Source organism: Merops nubicus, unplaced genomic scaffold, assembly GCF_000691845.1.
Source record: "Merops nubicus isolate BGI_N331 unplaced genomic scaffold, ASM69184v1 scaffold12541, whole genome shotgun sequence".
NCBI lineage: Eukaryota > Metazoa > Chordata > Aves > Coraciiformes > Meropidae > Merops > Merops nubicus.
In genome coordinates, this window is record NW_008589081.1 from 18575 (window position 1) to 37892 (window position 19318).

The following is a 19318-nucleotide window of genomic DNA, read 5'->3' on the forward strand; positions in this document are numbered from 1 at the left end:
TTTTCTGTCTTTGTGGTTCGATCAAAGTCAACTGAAAGGAGGTTTCTGCCATTAACCTTTTTAAAGCAAACAAAATGACGCAGTAAATCATGTGTTCAGACCCTAGCCACTTATTAGTTCCACAAAGCTAGCTAGTCTTTAAATACCATTCACAGCGATTCATTTGCTGTGTGCGTAAATTATTTTAGCAACTTCTTGCATAAATGTAAGGCATTATATTAGCATCCACTTTAGAAGGTCTCATTATGTGAAGAGACGGCCCACAATCTGCTGCAACGTGTTCTTTCTTGATGCTTAGTGGACTGTTAGGAAAATACTGAAAGATGTGCACTGAAGACATCTGTAATAAACGGGGTCATTTCAGTGAACAAATGACTTCTTTTGTAGGCAGTCCAAAGTATATCTAGCAAATTATTGTCAGAACATATTCCCAGCAACTACTTGTCCAGTTCGTAACAACCACACTGAGAAAGAATTGAATCCTAATCCTCCACAGCAAGTTGTTTTCAAAACAGTTAAGACCAAATTAAGATCTTCAAAAGCATGCTAAATCTTCAAATTAAGATTAAACAGTTTTTAGAACACAGGCATTCCACTTCTAGATCAAATGGAAGTTTCACTTCGTATGCCATCCACTGCTGCAACCTATTTATGAGGCTGATAGACCTACTAGAGGATTATGTTTTTTGCCTAGTTAACTGATCGCTTAAAGCCATAAATGACCAGAAGTCTACTGAAACACTGAGAATCAGTTATAAATGCTTTGAGGTTTATTTTGATCTGAAATCAAAGCCTTAGCCTTATAATAATTTCTGTTGAAAATGGTATTCGTTATATATGTAAACTACAGTGGTGGATAGTGATGGCTGTATAACACTTCTATATTGACATTCCCCCTCCTCCCCCAGTGTCCTAAACCCTCTAACTTTCAGTTTCATTGAATCAGCTCTCGTTTTTGTATGCATCAAAGGAAAAGCATCTGGTTTTCTTTCCTGCATTGTTAGCTTTGTATTTCTGTGTCCCCTCTGCACTGAACTGTTTTTTAGTGTTCTCAGGCCCCTAGGATTTCTTTGTTTATCCGTAAACCATTTCTGTATCTGCTGTGTCTTTTAAATTTATTCCAAGTGGGGGTGAAACTGATAACTAGAATTTTTCCACACTTTATTTTGCTAACATACAGGAAGCAGGGAACAAACAGACATACAACTGTGTGTATTAAGAAATTTTTAAAAATTCCTTTTCAAGTAGTTGATGCATACATTACAAAGAGATGAAGAAAGATGGCTAAGTAACATTCAGAAAAGAACAAGAGAAGAGATATCCTGACCAAAGAAATGCCTGGAGGATTTTTGCATTTTTCAGGGCTGCATGTTCAAAAATCCATATATTGTGGATGTTGGTACTTGCACCCTGAGGCTGATGAGCTTCTACAAGATCAATATAAATTAGATTTATTATTGGCATAAAACATACTGAAGTGGTGGTGATGGGTCATAGGCAAATATGAAAAAATATCCTACAAATGCTCAGGTTTGTTTATATCTGTCCATGTGTCTACCTATCTACATTACCTTTCTCTGTTTTAATAAGAAATCACTAGCATGAGGATAACCTGCACTATCACTTTAAGAACAAAGATTATGTTTTCATGGAAGTCTTCTAAGTAAGATACACAAAGTCTAAAATGTTATTTATTTACATATACTTTGAAAAATTGACACTAGAAGACTCATTCTAGAAGTAGGTTAAACTTAACTGTGAAGCATTCCCATTCACTTCCTTTTTGTATTTTTTTTTGGACTTCTTTGTTTTCAGGTAGTTTTTTTTTAAATTTTCCAACATCTAATATTTACTGATTTGTCTACATTCACTCTTAAATCTTGTTTATCTCTGGCTTTTGTTTCTCAGCCTCTCCCACACATGCCTACATTCATCTCTTTGAGACATCTCCCTGCCTGTTTTTGCTTCTCAGATTTTTTCCCTCCCTTTCTCTCCATCTTCCCTTCCTTATTTTACATTTCATTATGACTTTTATTAAATTTCTTTTCTATCTCTTGGGTTTAGATACTGAAGGGAGAAAGGGCACTTCTGATTTCTGAATTGGCAGAGAAGGAAGGGGGTTTTATGATTAAGGCAGATGTCCAAGCAATTGTGCTTAATTTCTTGGCTAAGCACATCCTTCCGGTGTAAATTGCAGCAAAGTACTTAATCTGGCTGTCTGACTGCCTTATCTGCTAAATGGGATAAGAACATCCCTTGCCTTCTCACTTTCCACCTGTCTGGGCTGTGTAAGGGCAGGATATGAGGGGAAAGAAAGGAAGTGCCTCTTCTCCTGCCAGATTCACGCCTCCAGGTTCTGCTGACAAGAGCTCCTGCATTCAGCGGCGTGAGCTTTTGGTGAAATCTTGGCTGTGCTTGCATAGTCCCTTAAGACAGATGGCAGTTATAATCACAATGAGTTTTGGTGGTGTAGCTTCTCTCATTGGGCAGTATAGGGCTGGAATAACATATGTCAGCTAGAGTACTGCCTTCAACTGAAGCACTTCTTAATAACAGCTCTGCTGCCAAAATGCTTTTACAGCAAAACTTGAACACTTCTATTGTGTCTAAGAGTCACACTCCTAAGATATTTGAAACCTCCAGTTTCATTATGATAAAAATAGTAATTCAGGAAATTTTCAGTGAAGAAACACTTAATGACACAAAACTGAGTCTTTTAACAGTCCCTACCTACTGTCCTGCTATGTTTCAGTAATTTAGGTGCCCATCTATCCTGCTCTGCTTTAACTCCTCTTTTCCTTTCCAATGAAAAGCATGACATCTGACTGTGATTCCCCCATTAGGAGTACATTGCTGTGCCTCACAGAGGAGTTCAAGTGGTAATGTAAAAACTGTGGGCACCTGCAGAGCTTGGAGAATGTCAGGTCTGAGGAGGAGGAAACTCTTCCTGTGAGTGCCCTTATCTATGCTACCACAGGTAAGACAGGTGCATAGCTAGGTACAAGCATGTTGTTCTTAAGCAGCAGCTACTGTGCATACACATTCTTCCTTCTTGGAAAAAATCCATTTTCCTTGCAGAGCAAGTGGAAGAGAGGAATATCAGGTGCATGACAACATTCCCTGCTTTCTTGTCCCAAAGGAACACATAAAATGTTTTAAGATGTAAAACAGGATGTTACCTCTTAGAAATTTAGTGGTCTGAAATTACTTACCTTCATTTGATAGACTGCCTAGGCCTTATGTTAAAGAACTGAGCTCAGTTCTAATAGTAAGTCAGACCTCTGATGTGGTCTCAAAATGGTCTCCTGGCAACCCAGTTAAATGCTTAATCTGTGTTGTCTTTACCAAATGGTTGTCATAAATCATAGTTTCACTTACTATACAGGAAGAAGAAATACCAACAAAATGGTAAAGACATATGTTAGAGGAATATGCTGTACACATGCACACACAGTTAAACCCTCTCTACCATAAAAAAGTATCAGTACAATTTTTATTTAAAATGAAGAGGAAAGTCCTAGGACTCTGCCAACTTACGGTAATTTAAAACAAGACTCAAATTCAGGTGTGTGAATTCAGTACCAAAATGAAAAACAGTGAAGGAAAGCAGAAAATTATTCCTTTAACCTGATTCATTACAATACATTCCAGGCTAAACCCAACAGTTTAAAGCCTACAGAAAAGAGCAATTAATAAGGAAAAACAGCCAATAAATGAAGTAATAAAAGCAAGTACTTCCAGCTCTACAGTAAGCTTGTCTACAGTAAATCCTCTGTGGTTGCTGGATGGCAATACCTACAGGAATCTGTTTACGTTCCCGCTCACTTAACAAGAACCCAGTAGATACCACACGTGGTTGTGCACTTACCCGAAGCTTTCGGCCGAACACGTTGACTTTTCCCTGGGCTTGCTCCTTCCGGAACCGCCATTCCACCAGGTTCTGCCCGTTCTCCCCTGGGAGGGTCATGTTCCTCTTGGCCACTGTTGGGTTGGCGGTGCCAGCCAACACGTGCGGCTCCGTCTGGTAGTGCGAGTCCAGGCCGCTGGCGTACAGGATTCTCAGCGAGCCATCATAACCAATCTGGTAGCTATTTCTTAACTGATCTGAAAAGGTAAAAAGGAGAAGCACAGGTTACCTACAGGGGTTAAAAGTCTGCCTTTGTCCTGCACACTTTATGCAATATGTGTGTAACATCTTGACTTCACACAACTAACCCAATGGTGATTAGCAGCCAGGGTGAGATTGCTAAGAGTATCTATATCACATGAGAGCACAAATGCCTTTGGGAACTATCATCAAAGTCACTTAAACACTTAAGAAAGCCCCACCCTTACAGTATATTATTTGGACTGGCACAAAACATATTTTCTGCTCTTCCATTAGGCATTTTTGGCCAAGGCCTAAGCATACGATGACTACAGACCTTTTCAAGGATGTGGCTGCTGTGATGTCACATGCTATTGTAAAGCTAAAATCTCACAATGCTATTTCTGCACCCATTTCCCTTTCAATCCATTTCTCTCCCCTTTCCAAGAATCCTTTTTAACATGAAGTAGGCATTCTGATTACTTCCCTTAGCTATTTACAAAAGATATTTGATTAGAAAACCTATTTAATTCTACACTGCAACTTCTTCTTTCCCTGAGCACTTCTGTCTATATATGTATGAAACTTTGTACGTTCACCCCTTCCTCCAAACAGTATGCCTCTAAAATTTCCCTCTCGTGCATCCAACTGGAGGTGCTTGTAACATAACAAAACAGTTTTTAGGTCAGTATCTGCTGAGAAATCTGTTGTTTACAGTACCTTGAACCATGGTATAGAAAGAATCAATTGATGATAAGTTAGAAGTGATGCTGACGTCCTCCTCTCTACTGGATGACTCGATGTCCACTGTAATGGCCCTTTCCATTTCCCCATGAAGATTAGTGACAACTCCAGTTGGGAAGGTAACATTTGTGAGACGGCCCTCGCTATCGTAGCTAAAAAAAAAAAATAAAATCCAGAAATGATACATAGCAGGAACAAATTGTTTTCATTCACAAGTAAAATGAACAGAAATACCACCTACTCATATTGTCATATTGTTAAGGCACGTTTGCTTTCTTATGCATAGGATAGGCACAGCAAAGGCTTCAAACGTGCTTTGAACTAGTCAAAAGACTGCTTAACATACAGGGGCCTCAATGGTGATAGGAAGAGCAAACAGATGGATCTTCAGCTCTACATATTATTCTTTGAAGTGTGACCAGATCCTGCTGCACATCTAATTCACCATTTCAAAGGAAGCATATTTATTGGTGCTCAATTCTGTAGCATTCTGTACTCACCCCCTATTAATGGACTAGATTTTGCTGCTACTGTAGGAATCCTCAAAAATTTTCATAAAAAGGGGTATCTTAATAAGAGTCTCCTGCACCTTTTCTATTCAATGATTATGCAGACCACCTGCTCTCCTGTTCCTGAGTGCTTAACATCCCTTGTATTATTAAGAGAAAGAATCTGGGGTAATATTTAATCTACTTAAGCTGCTTGTAGCTGGAAGTCAGGACAGCTAGCATACATAACTTGTTAACTGCCTGTGGATCATAGTTTGAGAACTGTGGCGTAAGCCAGGCTGGAGATGTTTTTTTTTTTTCTGGCTCTGCTGACACTTCTTTAATACAACAGCTATATATATATACATTTCATATGAATAGGTAGGTACAATTTCTGCAATTGAAGTAGACCTGTGACATCTAATCCATATAATTTCCTATGCTGTGTTGAGTATACTCCACTGGTACAAGACCCAAGACCATGCTCACACCCAGACCTCCACTGTGGTCACAGTACAGAGAGGTAAAGCATTACGTGATCCTCAGGTCATAAAACTGCCTTTAAAATTAGCTCTTCCCAGAACTACAGCCTGGATTTGTCAGCCTAGGTGTTCAGCTGAAGCTCTTTGTTTAGAAATACAGCTTGCCTGTACCTGCAATGGAGAGAAACAAGGATCAAAAGGGTGATTCCAGGCCTGCGTATGACCTGTTTGCTCTCAGGGGTTTCCATCCCTCTCCCATGACTGCAGTGGGAAGCTGAAGAAAGCTGTAGCCCTTTAAAATAACTAGAATGTGACCCTGCAGGTCCTCACAGTGCACTAGACATTGCATGCTTACAATTATCATCTAAATTGCTCCTTCTGGGAAAGAAACGCAAAAGTAAAAAAAAACCCAAAACTACCCAAAGGCCCCAAGCATATCACTGAAGCTTCAGAAACTCTTTCTTAAATTGAGAGAATTAATTTGAAATAGTTTTAACCCACAACACACTAACTTTTTCTGAATAGTGCAAGTACTGCACAGCATTGCTATAACTGAAAGGATTAGGTTAAGAAATGTTTTTTTCCAGTTTGCTTACTCTGTAGATTTGACAGCTTTTGCATACAGTCATTTCCATCCTTTTAACACAGTTGATTTCCTTTGTTTATGTAAGACTTTCACTTAGCAACAGGAAAAAGAAAAGAATGTTTAAAAATCAGAAACCATACCGCAAGCCAGGGAAATCAAGTGGGGAAACATTTTTTGAAGCTAAGTACTTTTCAAGACAATGGAGTTTCTTCCAGTGCATTTCTAGCCCTAATTTTGGTTCTTTTTCAGATACTGGACTTGGCAAGCCGAGATACTGCATTTATGCTGGGGACCGAAACAAACATACCAATGTTCCTTGTGCCTGAATGTGACTGCTAGCCTATTCATGACCTTCAGTCTCATTCCTTAGTTCCACAAACTCATTTTATTTTCATGCACAACTTCACTTTTCAGCTCCTAGGGGAACGTATATTGTCCAATTAGTGTCCTTTTCTATTTTCCGCTTTACGTTTGAAAATGGTATCAAATTATTTTGTTGGGAGTTATTTGCATCAATTGATTCCAGTAGCGAAATACTGGTCTTTACTTCAACCAATGCTTACTGAAGTTCCAGAAAGTAAGATTTCCCCATAAGATAAACTTTTCATCCTTTGAATCACAATATTTGTGAAAAATTAATTATACTATTCCTGAATATACCACTTGAGTTGCAAAATGCTACCCAGCAGTAGTATTCAGTACAGTGTGTGGCTTCAACGTCCCTACTCTCGTTTTATGCATTCTTGCTTCCACATTATTGTTTTCTGACTCTGTGCCTGTAGTTCCTGAACTGGCCTCTTCTTTAACAAATACATGAAAGCACATCAACAGCCTGAGATAAGCAGTTAATGTTATTACAGTGGAGGAGAGTTCAAAGATCAGCAAAAAATCATGCTACGCATTCATATTCTTAAGAATATGTCTTTAAAGCTGAAAGAATCTTAAAAGCCATGATTGCTTGGTTCAGGCATCCTAGTACAAGAAGAAAATGGGACCGAGACATGAAAGGTAGGGATAGTATTTCTCATACTTTTATAGCCAGGAACAAAAAGAAAGAAGGGAAATAGGTCTTTCTACAATTTACTCAGTTTTTTGATGGATTGTAATGTGTCCCCTTCGTTTTGTTCACAGCACATCGAATACTAAACTTACTTCATACACAATATCTTTTTGCCCACAATGAAAGCCTTATCAATGCTCAGCATAGCAACATCACTCACACCTCTGGGCATTCCTCTGCCATTTTTCTTATTACATCCAAATATCCTTGCATTCTGCTGCCAAGGTGAATTTATTCATCCAAGATTGTCAGTTTTAGACTGAGAGATTTCTTTTATCTGCCTAGTGTTCTAATATTGAAATTGCCCTAAAAGGAGTGAGATCTAAAGTCTAGAGGGTGAGTGCCTATGTTTGGCGTCTCACAGCCTCTTTGATCTTTTCATCCAAACACAAGCTCAGGCACGTGTGTTAATGTGGAGCCCTCTGATCTTTCTCCTGTGCCAGGCTCCACAGCAAAGCCATCCAACCAACCTCTTCAATTCCTCGAGACAAGTCACACACGTAAACTTTTCAAGATCTAAACTGGAAGCTCGCTCACTGGGTGTGACCTCATGTGCATTAATCCCATCAATTCATCTTCATTCGGATTAATGTAACTATCTTCATATTTGGTCAATAACTACAGAAGACAACAGCAGGGGCAGCTGCCACCAGTGCTAGCTGAAGTTCCCCTTAGATCAAATTCTTTTTCTTCTTTAGGATGACCTGCCACTACCAGATAGTTTTCCCCTTCTTCAGTCAGAATTTCTCAGAGATAATGATTATCAGCTTCCTAGATTCTTGACCTTTTGCTCCTCACCTGCTGGAAGTCTCTCTTCCATTGTTCATCTCCTTTAGTTTTAATTACATTCCTTCCCAGACCATTTTCTGTTCCAGTCTATGTAGGACACTTCACTTTGCAGTGATAGCTTCCTGGTAAGCCTTGTCACACATGGAAATGCCCTACTTTATTTCTGACTTGTTTCTCATGTGCATTTTATCTTAGTTTGGAGCACATGTAGCTCAACTCCAACTTGCAGAGCATTATTAATGTTTTATATCAGAAGTTCCTTCAGCATAAAATAGGGAGCTGTAGAAATGAAGTGTGTAGTAAAGGTGCCTGCTAAAGCCAATTGCTAAGTTGTGTCTGATACTGTTTTATCACAGACCTCTTGCAGCACATTCTGTAACAGAATAAATTTTGTTTTTTTTCTTTTTTTTGCTATTGTAAACATGTCAGGTTGAAGATCAAGGCACACCAGTTTCTGCACATTTCTTATAACAAGACACAAAGCGTAAACGTATATTATGTATTTCTTTAAAGACGGGTTACAGATTATACTGTTAGTTGGGATACTGTAATAGAGAAATGAGGCATGAATGCATTTCATAATATAGACGTATAATTTTGACAGTAAAATGAAAAGCACTGTTACATTCTCACTCAACACACATCAGCCATTTCCTCTGTGCATCTCTATTATCAAGAGAGCCTAAAAATTTTATGGAACATTATCCTACTTGTTTCAAACTATTTGTGTTTGAAACACAAATCTATCTATCTATCTATCTATCTATCTGATTATCTATCTATCTATCTAAACCTATATACCAAGGTGCTATTTCTTGGCAGTCAAGAACACAAGGTTCAAAGCTGACTGCCAGAAGTGCAGTGTGCTGTTGTTTTATGTGTGTACTCACCATGTTGACACACACTGAAAAATCTGTCCTAACCTGGCAATGAAATGTCTCCTTCAGCTTGTTGAGGCCATTAAGTTCACATTTACATTGAGGGCTGTTGTCTTTAATGTTAAAAAGCATCGGTTTGCAAATATGGTCTTGCAGTTGTATTCTGTAGTGTACTGCAACTTTAGTCCCTCCCAAATAGTGAATTCAGCTGGAAAACTACAGTGCAGAGAGAAGCCACCTTGATAGGGTGGCTTCTCTCTGCATAGTTTATATACCATCACTTTTATTACAATTTCATTACCTATATGGAGCTGTCCTGTCCTCCACTGTTCTAAAATAGGGCACAGCAACTTACTGGGAGCTCTAATTCTGACATCTTTCACCATTATGTGGGGTGTTGAAAGGGACGAAAAGACTCTCAAGTTCAGCATAATGAAATTTGCTATTTTATTTCCCCTTTACTCCATTTCTGAGTTGCTTTCTTCATTTTGATATCAATTTTTGCTTTTTATTTGTCTGAAGAGTGACTTAATGAGCCTGCTAAGGATGAAAAAAGTGAAAATAATCTACAGATGCATGGACAAATGATTTTTTTTTGACATTTCTTCTTCAGTCTCATTGAAATACACACTTCAATAGATCCATAACTACTCATTTATAACCTGTTGTTTAAAAAATAATATTCATTGAAATATTGTATGCACATATTCCTTTATTTCCACACAGTGTACTTAACATCTTAAAAGGTTGAGTATCTTGCTTGTGAATTCACAGTATATCAGGAAACCCAAAGTATTAAACTATAACTTCCTTTTGAGATATAACATATATTTCTTTTTAAACGTGGAATCATAAACAATAAGATAGCTATATGTCTTGCTAATATTTTGTTTTTCTTAACAAGAAGGAAGCAAATGTGTCATAAATGACCATTTGATGTATTTCAGTATGCTTCTAAATTATTACAAGTGGATTTATTTATTTTTTTAAAAAAATTTGACTTTTGTCTAAGAAGGGTAGCATTTTTTGCTTTGTTCTTATTGGCAGTGTTGCTAAGCATGAGAAAAAAAAAAAAGCTTCCTTCCCTTCTTCTCCCTGTCCTTCCTGCTCTATTTGTTTTCCCTCTTCCTGTCCTCTCTTGCCCTTTCTGCTATGCCTAGCTCTGAGAAAACAGTAAATGAATAGGAATTACAGAAAATATATCCAGGAGTGATTCTAGAAAGCAGCTAAAGTAAACTGCAGCCCGAAGTCCAGTTCTGGACAGGGGTTTATCTATCTACTTTTTTTTCTTTTTTTTTTTTTTTTTTTTAAAATTGAATATGGGCAGAAAATGCAAACTCACAAAACCACAGAGGCTGGAAGGGCATTAGAAGTATTAGTTTCAGCCAAATTTCTCTGTCCTGCTCAACTGAGTGTCAAAAAACTCAAGCTTAAATTCGAGCAGCTGGCCTGCTTTTCCGTTATCTGATGGCTGCCTTCCATGGGGAAAGGGTCTTTATCCCATTTTCATCTGGGAAAGTCTTATGCAACTGTTTGCACAGCTGGCTAAATAATTCAGGTAATGGTCTTTTATCTTCTCAATGTAGTCAGGACAAATTTTTCAGCCTAGGTTTAATGAAGATATTTCCTCAGTTGGAAAGTGATTGACAATTTCTCTTTTCTCCTTCTCCTGTTGTAACTGCAGCTTTTGAGGCTTTTTTTGTGCATCTATTTTGTCATAATGCTAAAACGATAGTTTTTGGTCTTTTTTTGTAAACTGGCATTCAGCACACCAGACATGTGAACAATTCACCTAAATAGGCCGCTCTTGACAGCCATAACTCATCTGCAAAAACAACAGGCACACTCTAAACGAAAATCACTGCAGGAAACATGTCTGTTGGAAAGGGAGCTCAAAAAAACGAATCAACACCTTCCCTCACGACAGCCCGCTCGCTGCTGTACGGAGAAGTTTCCGATGCTCATTTTCCAATTCATTGCACAACCAGCCAAACAAGCATGAGTTCAGTGCTTGTGCTGCACTAAAATTGACCTCCTTCACAGCCTCGTCCCAAATGACTTCCAGAGACAGGTACTTGTGGGGAGCGGGGCTTTGCAGCAAAAGAAACAATACATACATTTATCACGCTGGGGTCTCTTTATGCCAGAAGACTGTCAGACTTTTCACTCATTGCTGTACGGTGTTGCAATCCTCCCTCTCTGTGCTGTAAGCACCTGCCGTGTACGTTCTTGTGAAGATTCACAAAACCAAGAATTCTTCCATAAATCGTGTTTCTGACATGCACCTCACATGCACAAGAACCTGCACAAATGTGGCTTAAAGGAGAGGTGTTTTCTGGGGACAGAGCAGTTTCCTAGAGCTGGGTGAAGCTTTTCAACTGAGTGCATCCCATTCAAGAGGCACTTGAAGGGTGCTTGTCCTTATGTAGATGAGACTAAATTACAGCAGCCAGGCTTTTATCTACAAGATCTCAACACTTATCCCCTTCTTTTCAGCTTCTCTCTAATGGGAATTCACTGCCCCTGAGCCCCATGGGGTCCACATGGTCCAGACTCTGCTTTTTGCTGGGGTGTGCAGAGCCAGCTCCTGCCAGGCAGCGGCTTTCTATGTGGTGTCTTTAATCTCAGGGCTCCCTGAGGCTGCTAGTTTGTTGCTGTGTCACTCTCTCCCACCTTCTTAGCTCAACAATTACTGTACAAATAAACTGTGTGCCTATATAAATATCAGACTATGGCCCTTCAATTACAAGAAATGTTGGTGTATGTACACTTTGTATGAGAGATTGTCCCTTGCTGTAAATTCTGCGTACACTAACAAGAGCAGAGTGCCTAGGCCTTTAGTGAAAAAGGGACCTAAGGCCAGTCTGTTTGGCCAAACATTTTGTTGACAGAATAAGATGTAATGTTGCTTTTGCGCCCCAAATTATTCTTCTTTCCTTCCCTCCCCCATTTCGAAAGGTAAAAACTCTATGAAAGTGTTTTTACAGGGACACAAAAAGTTGACGCAACAAACTTATTAAACTGCATTATGTTTGAAAAGCAAATCTAGCACAAAGAAAGTAAAATAATATGGGTGCATTTTTTTTTCTTTTAGGACAGTAGAATACCAAGATGGTAAACAAATACAGCTAGATTCAGGTTCTATGGTTAATTTAGAACAACTTCCTTACTCCTTTGGAGCATGAGTCATAGCCACCAATTCAGGCTTCAGAAGTGATAGACCATCCCCTCTTTGGAGGGAGTTAGGTAAGACTTTCAACTGCATGTGCCTTGTAAGCTCCCTAAAGAGCTGATCAGCGTGGCCTCACTGGGGACATCAAGGAAAATCAAATCTCTTGATGAGGTTTGAAAATGAGGACTATGTGTTCGGACACAGCATGACTGAAAACAGAGAGCTGCCTTTTCACGTGCAGTTTGGAGCTTCCCTTCCATCCTCAGCACACGAGGTCCTCCTCCATGACATGAGTGTGAAGGTGAGCAAGCTGGCTTGGCTATAGCCTCCCTGACTCCTATTTGACAAAGAAAATTAACACGGGACAAGAACATTAACATGCCAATGATTGAACAAATATTATTATTATTAAGTCCCTGATAAAGCCAGAAGTTAAATGGATACTTTCAGGAGCTTGAGCAGAGCTGACTGTATTGACAATGCAGGGCATTTGTGTCATCAAAAGGAACAACACTATATTTTTTATGAAATATGCTTACTTCCAGTGCTTTCTAAAATCACAGAGACATCACATGCTGGTTTTCTTGACAGAAAACAAAGCACTTTTTTTTTTCCTCATATGTATAGGATGTGAATGTTGACATGTCTTCAGCATTGCTATCCTGATATTATTACCTATTCAATGGTTTCACAGTTCTGCTTTTATTACTTAGTCTAATTCTAAGGACAAGGAACAGTAAACTTTCAAGAATGAAGAAATGGGTAAATGTCTATTAGACAAGATTTGCTACTGATATCATGACAATTAGGTGACACAGTATGGTTGTCTAAAAAAATTTCACATTGGTACCTAATGGTATCTATTAATGGATTAGTTTTAACACTGCTGCTTAGTTATTAAGCAGGATGAGTCTGAAACAGCTAGTTTGTGTGCTCCACTGTCAGCCCAAGCCTTGCAAGACTCAAGTATATAACAGAACGTTTTATTATAATTATGAACCTTCCTGTAGAACTGAATACAGTTCCAGTTTAGAAAATTGTGAGATCATAACCTCTTAGCAAAAGGAAGTTGAAGTTAGAAATTTTGAAAAATGTATTTAACAGTTTATCTAAGGAAGCATAGTTAAGTACAGTCACCAAGCACAACTGGCACTAAGCTGCTTTCAGAAATGGCATGGAACACGGTTACATATTTGTGTAGTATTGATGCATCTACAGGAAAGTGTAAAAAGTACATGGTTCTTCAGCTTGTGGCCATGTGCAAACAGAACATGTCAGCTTGGTATTTTTCCCTGCAAGTTCTCTTTGGGTAGGGGAAATGCTTAGCTTGTTTGAATAAGGGGGAATTGCTTTACTTGCCCTTTGGCCAGCCTTGCCTCCAATAGGTCTACATGAAATGGTGAGAGGGGGTTATGCCTATGAGAGTTTCAATTTGTGCCATGTTGAAAGGAGGAGATGCACAACATCTTGGCTAACAGAGAATAAGCTAGTCCCTGAAATGTGCTCTAAGAGATAAATATATGTATTACATGCTGGATTGAGACAGGCAGTGTGGATAAAGAGGCACTTATGCAAGGACTGGGTATCTCAAAAATATTCTCCAAAAGACAGTTCAAAGATGGTTAAGAATGAAGAGAATATGACTTCTGTTGCTTGAGTAAATGTCACATGGGACTATTAAAGACATTGCACTGGTAAGTCACAGTTTGCAATTAAGGGTTCATACGATGCCACAAAAGTCAGTGCAAGAATATGATCATCATCTGAACAAAACTGTTTTGAGTATAGTTAATTACTTTATAGCCACTACTTTTTACACTGATGAAGTGAGAAACAGCAGCAGTAAAAGCAGAAGGTACAGAAGGTTGTCAATGATAAAAGGATAAAAATATCTAAAAAGCACTATGATACCAAGTATGTTCTAAGAATGCTGTTTAGAGGTGATAAAAAAAATCAAGACTACAATTTTGTATAAAGTTCTGATATTAGTGAGAAGATAGAATCAAATTAGAATGAAAGCCCCAAAATTGCACCAAAAAAGAAGACTGGTCATTTTTAGATATTCATATTACTGACACATAAATGTGAGAGATACAAATAAATACACAAATGTTACAGGAAAATAACCCCCCCCAAATATTAGAGGAAATGGTATAGGAATATTAATTAGGGAAACTGAATTGTGAACCTCTTCATATACAGTGAAAGTGCATGTGAACTGACACTATCATTAGGACATAATTTTTATCTGATTAAAATTAAATACTTCCTTTTATCTGAAAGAAATCTTTCATGTAGAAGTTCCATAGACTTTTAACAAGCCGAATCTCAGTATTCCTAAATCAGCCTCCACAAGCAACGTGCTAAGATTACACAAGAGGAAAACTGCAAAATGTCATCTGTTCCGTGATGCCAAATGCCCACAGTCACAGCTGATGTGCCTGATATGTGGGGCAAACAAGTCCAAGCCAGAGGCAGTATCATACTTAGCAAAACAGAGTTTTAAGGAAACCTCAGCACTGAATGCATTGTTATTAAAAGTGTAACATGCAAAGGGTGATGCCCCGCAGCACAAAGAGAAAATAGATTTTTATGTCTGATTCTCTCTAGTCTATAAACTATCGTAAAGATTTCACATTCTGCATGATTTCACCACCTTTCCAGAATGGCTGGAAAGCTCGTTAATTTAACTGTGGGAGCAAAATAAACTTGTAAGGGCTCTGCCTGCTAATGTCACTCTATTTGATTTCTGTTGCATTCCCTTGGAGACAAGAATTGAGCGGGAGAGGGAGGAGGGGAAGGAGAAGACAAATGAGCTCAGGGCATGAAATGGTTGCGGAAACACTGGATGAACTGTCAAGATGTACAAGAGGGGACTGAGAAGAAATGCACTGCTGGGAAAGGAAAAGGCAGGGAAGCCAAACACACCTTAGAGAAATGATGTGAGACATGGGAAGAAGCAAGATACAAGGTAAGAGGGTTAGGAAACATCTTAGGAGGGCAGGGTCTGGAGAGCAAAAAAGAGACATGGAAGAAAGGCAGTAAATTTGCAAGGAGGAATCTTAGCCAGGATCACATCTCTGCCTGTTGATATTGCTCCTAAAAGGAGAGGAATGCATGAGGAGAGAAAGCAGAAGAGAGATAAGAAACGGTGGCTGTTGGAATTAATTCACAGCTAAGGGAGAAAAGGTACCTGACTTTAACCAGAGGGATTAGAGGAGGCCAAAGGAGAGCACATGCAGCCTGCACCTTCCATGGGAGGTGTGAGATGAACAGCTGCCTCTTTACAGAGGAGCCTGCAGAAGCACCTGGGCTGGGACAACAGAGGGATGGATCCCAGATTCCTGACACTGGGCTGACCACGACTTGTCCTAAGCCACGTCTAAGGACTATATAGCTGTAAGAGATCACTTGAGTGCCAAGAGCACCAGTCCACACATAGACTGCAACCTTAGCAGCATAGCCCAACCTCAGCAGGTGTTCCCAGACAAGGAGAACTGTCTGCTTGCCCTGGAGGGATCCTCCCTTGCAGAGCAGCCTCTACCACTTCCTCAAGTAACCCGAGGAACACAAAGCAGCTGGAGGCTGGCAGAGCAGCAGGCCAGTGATTCAACCAAAGGACTTCCCTGTAATGTCCCAGCTAAGTTACAAAAAGTAGTCATGGAGCAATCTGAGTGAGAGCAGTGAAGTTGTGACAAACCCTCAAGTGCATGCTCAGCTTCCAGCAGCTCCTGGGTAGTGACTCGAGATAGTGAGATGATTCAGAGGAAGTGGGACTCACAGCAAGGTGTTTGGGACCTTTTCAGAGGGCTGCCTTACGCTTCTGTTCAGATTAAGTATTATGACCAATAATTTTTTTCTCTGGTATAATCTGTTCTCTTGCATATAGTCGAACCTTCAATTAATAGTCAGCTTTTTAACCATTTTCAGCTGAATTTAAAGCCTGACTGGAAACTGCTGGCATGCCAGGGCTTTGATGGAGACTTGGGGTTAGAGGCTGGGGGCAGGTCTGACCTCCTACATGACTGAGCAATTGCACAGGGGCACTTCAAAGCTTTTTAGGAGTTCACTTCTGATACTTCAAAAACTTAAGTCCAGAGGAAATGCTCCTTCTATGCACTCGACTTAGCTGTCTGTATGTGAAAGCAGAATGAAACTGCTGAACACAAATAATGTCATATAGGCTAGCTAGGAATTGTCACGTACAAAATGCTAATATGCATATAATTAGTTTAACTTTGAAGATTTATCTGTTTAAATGTTCATATTATGCTTACATAATATGTAGTTATAGTTAATATGCAGTTATAGTTAATAGCTTCCAGCTCAGGTAACTCACAATTTTATAGCAACAGAATTTGATTAGGCTGATTACTCTTATACCTTGTTTAATATTATAATTCCATTATCAAATCTAATCTAAAGGACTTTTAGTTTCATATGGCCCTGTTATTTTTTTAGTGTGTGTGAGCTTTCAATCCTTTTTGTAAATGCTCTGCTAATTCTTATTCTACAAGTTTTTAGACCGTAGATAACAGTTACTGAAAATTTTAGTAACAGTACTTTACAAAAATACATATTCTTGAAATATAAAGTGTCAGCTTTGATCAGCAGACTATAACCCTTAACAAAACAGGAATTCAGAAATCCACTTTGCCGCAAAGATATTTAAAAAATCAAAGTCCATAAACATACAGAAAAGAGATCATATGATATCCTAAATAATTCAAGTTAGTACTTAGAAGTTTCACTATAAAAACCACAAAGACTGTAAAAAATGTTTCCTGTATGTCAGTCCTTCCGTTCTTCAGACAAAACGGAGACTAAATAAAATAAACCCTAGATTAATTAGCATTCAGACTAAATGAAATAAAAAAGTAAGCTTCTTTTGGATCTGATATTAATGTGATTTAGACTGTGGAAAAACGCCATGAAAAGAAACAAGTCCAAATGCTTTAGTATGTGCCAGAGCAGCGATTGCCAATTTTTTCAAAGATTTCCTCTTTTCACTGAAAAGTTGTTCTAAAAAAGAAAAAAAAATCATTTTCATAAATCTGCTCTCAAATGACTGAGAACTCAGCTGAAATGATCAAAGTTCTTTGGATCCACACTCCAGTTACACAAACAGATTTGCACAAGAGAATAGGTTACACAAACAGATTTGCACAAGAGAATAGTTAATGAAGCTATAACTGAATTGGCTCCAAAGACTGGTCTTTTTTTTTTTTTTTTTACTAAAACGGCAATATTTTTACTCTGATGTAACTTCTGCCATTTAAACAGATGTGTGACAAAGGGTGAGATAGCGCAGCCACACTCAGAACTAGTTGAAAAAATGCATTTTTAGTCCATTGGACATTCTAACAGTCGGAAGGTTTCAACTCTGAGTGGAAAGAAAGTCTAATTTCATCATGGAATACAAATTCTATCCCCTGCCCAAAATATTTGGGGAATGTGAATGATAAAACAGAATAAATAAGATACATAAATAAGCTCCAATATGAAAATATATGCAGCAATGAAACTGAATTACTAAAATAGAAAAAGGAAGTCAGAATGATTCCTTCTCCTAATTTCTAATTCCTTTCCTGGTTTGAGGGGAACCTTTCCATTGTAACAAGTCTTTATTTTCTCAACAGAAAACTCTTCAGCTGATTTTTTTTTTTTTTATCCCATGCTACCTACAAATGTGAATTTGTAAAAGCTGGGGGAGAGATACACACGTGTATACCATGTCAGCCCCACACAAGCCCTCACACGATACACATGGTGTCCATCTATTTTGGCAACAGTAGCAGAAGCCTCTGGAAACCCAGCCGAGTCAGATTTAATGTTATGAATCATCAGCACTGAAAAGCAACGTCACAATAATGCTTGCTGATCCTAGAATAAACCCTGACAAAACAATTGTGTTTATATCTACTTTTTCTTCAAAAGGGAAATACACAGACACAAATTTGGTGCACAGGGATTTTATGTTAAAAAGAAGCAAGCCGCTCTGAAGCCCGATGGATGGTTTTAAGAATGCTGTTTTGGCAAGAAAAATAACATGCTTTTTCTTTTTTTTTTTTGCCCCCCACTTACTCCCTGTAGCTTTACATGATCGGTGCAATTTTTAATTTTTGATATTAACTTGTACAGAGCATCATAGAAACCCTGACTGGAAGAGGCCTTGAGAGGTCATGTGGTCCAACCCCTACCCCAAGGCATGATCTGCTCTTCCCACATTAGTCCTGAAAGATGTCTGATCTTCTTAAAGACAGTCTGTGAAGGACAAGGGGTCACTGTTGTCGTCTCTCTGCTCCAGGGCTCCAAAATCTTCACCGTGAAGTTTTTCCAAATATCTAATCTGAATCTTCCTTGTTGCAATTAAGCAGATTACTGCTTCACCATGGCTACAGGGAGATCAGTATCTTCGCTTCCACAAAAAGCCTCATACAGTTGCAAATTCAGGGTGAGTGAAACTGTCTAGCTTTCTCTGTAATTATTTCAGCTGGGGAATTCTAAGGAGACATTGGTTGGAGGTAATTGTTCAGGAAGAGCATAAACAGCAGCTTGAAAATAATACTAACAGTTACAGAGGGGAACAGCCTGCCCTTCGGGTTCTCCATAAGCCAGCTGGACATAACCTATCTCAGACCAGAAAGTCTGCGTGAGAGCAGATCAGGGGTGAAAGACAGCTATTTACAGACTCAGTAAATAACTATATACTTCATGATAAGCAGTACCCTAAATTCTGCCTATGATGAAAAATACAGACCTATCAACCACTTTAACAGCAACTAAAATATCCCCTTTTTTGTGATCACACAGATGCCATTAAGATACATTCAGGAGCCATCAGCTACTTCTGAAGCACACCAAGGCAGGCTACACGAAATCTACAGGCAACATGGTGAGAAATTACTGCCCTGATTAAAACTCTAGGTCTTCAATTAGCCAGTATGAATGCCAGCATGATTTAAAGTGCCTGCTGTACCCAGCAGATGCCTTAAGTTCAGTAAGGGACTTCACTATCCCCCAGATCGACTG

At 38.9% G+C, this 19318-nt stretch overlaps 1 protein-coding gene across 1 annotated transcript in view; it reads right to left on the bottom strand.

Annotated features, from left to right (window-relative positions):
- LOC103781747 (teneurin-3-like) overlaps positions 1 to 19318 on the bottom strand; it is a 97970-nt gene that overhangs the window by 12088 nt on the left and 66564 nt on the right. Inside the window, 3 exon segments of the mRNA XM_008949468.1 lie at positions 1 to 56; positions 3869 to 4104; positions 4808 to 4983. The exon segment at positions 1 to 56 is cut by the window's left edge and continues 34 nt beyond it. Of these exon segments, the coding sequence (XP_008947716.1) occupies positions 1 to 56; positions 3869 to 4104; positions 4808 to 4983 (468 nt within the window).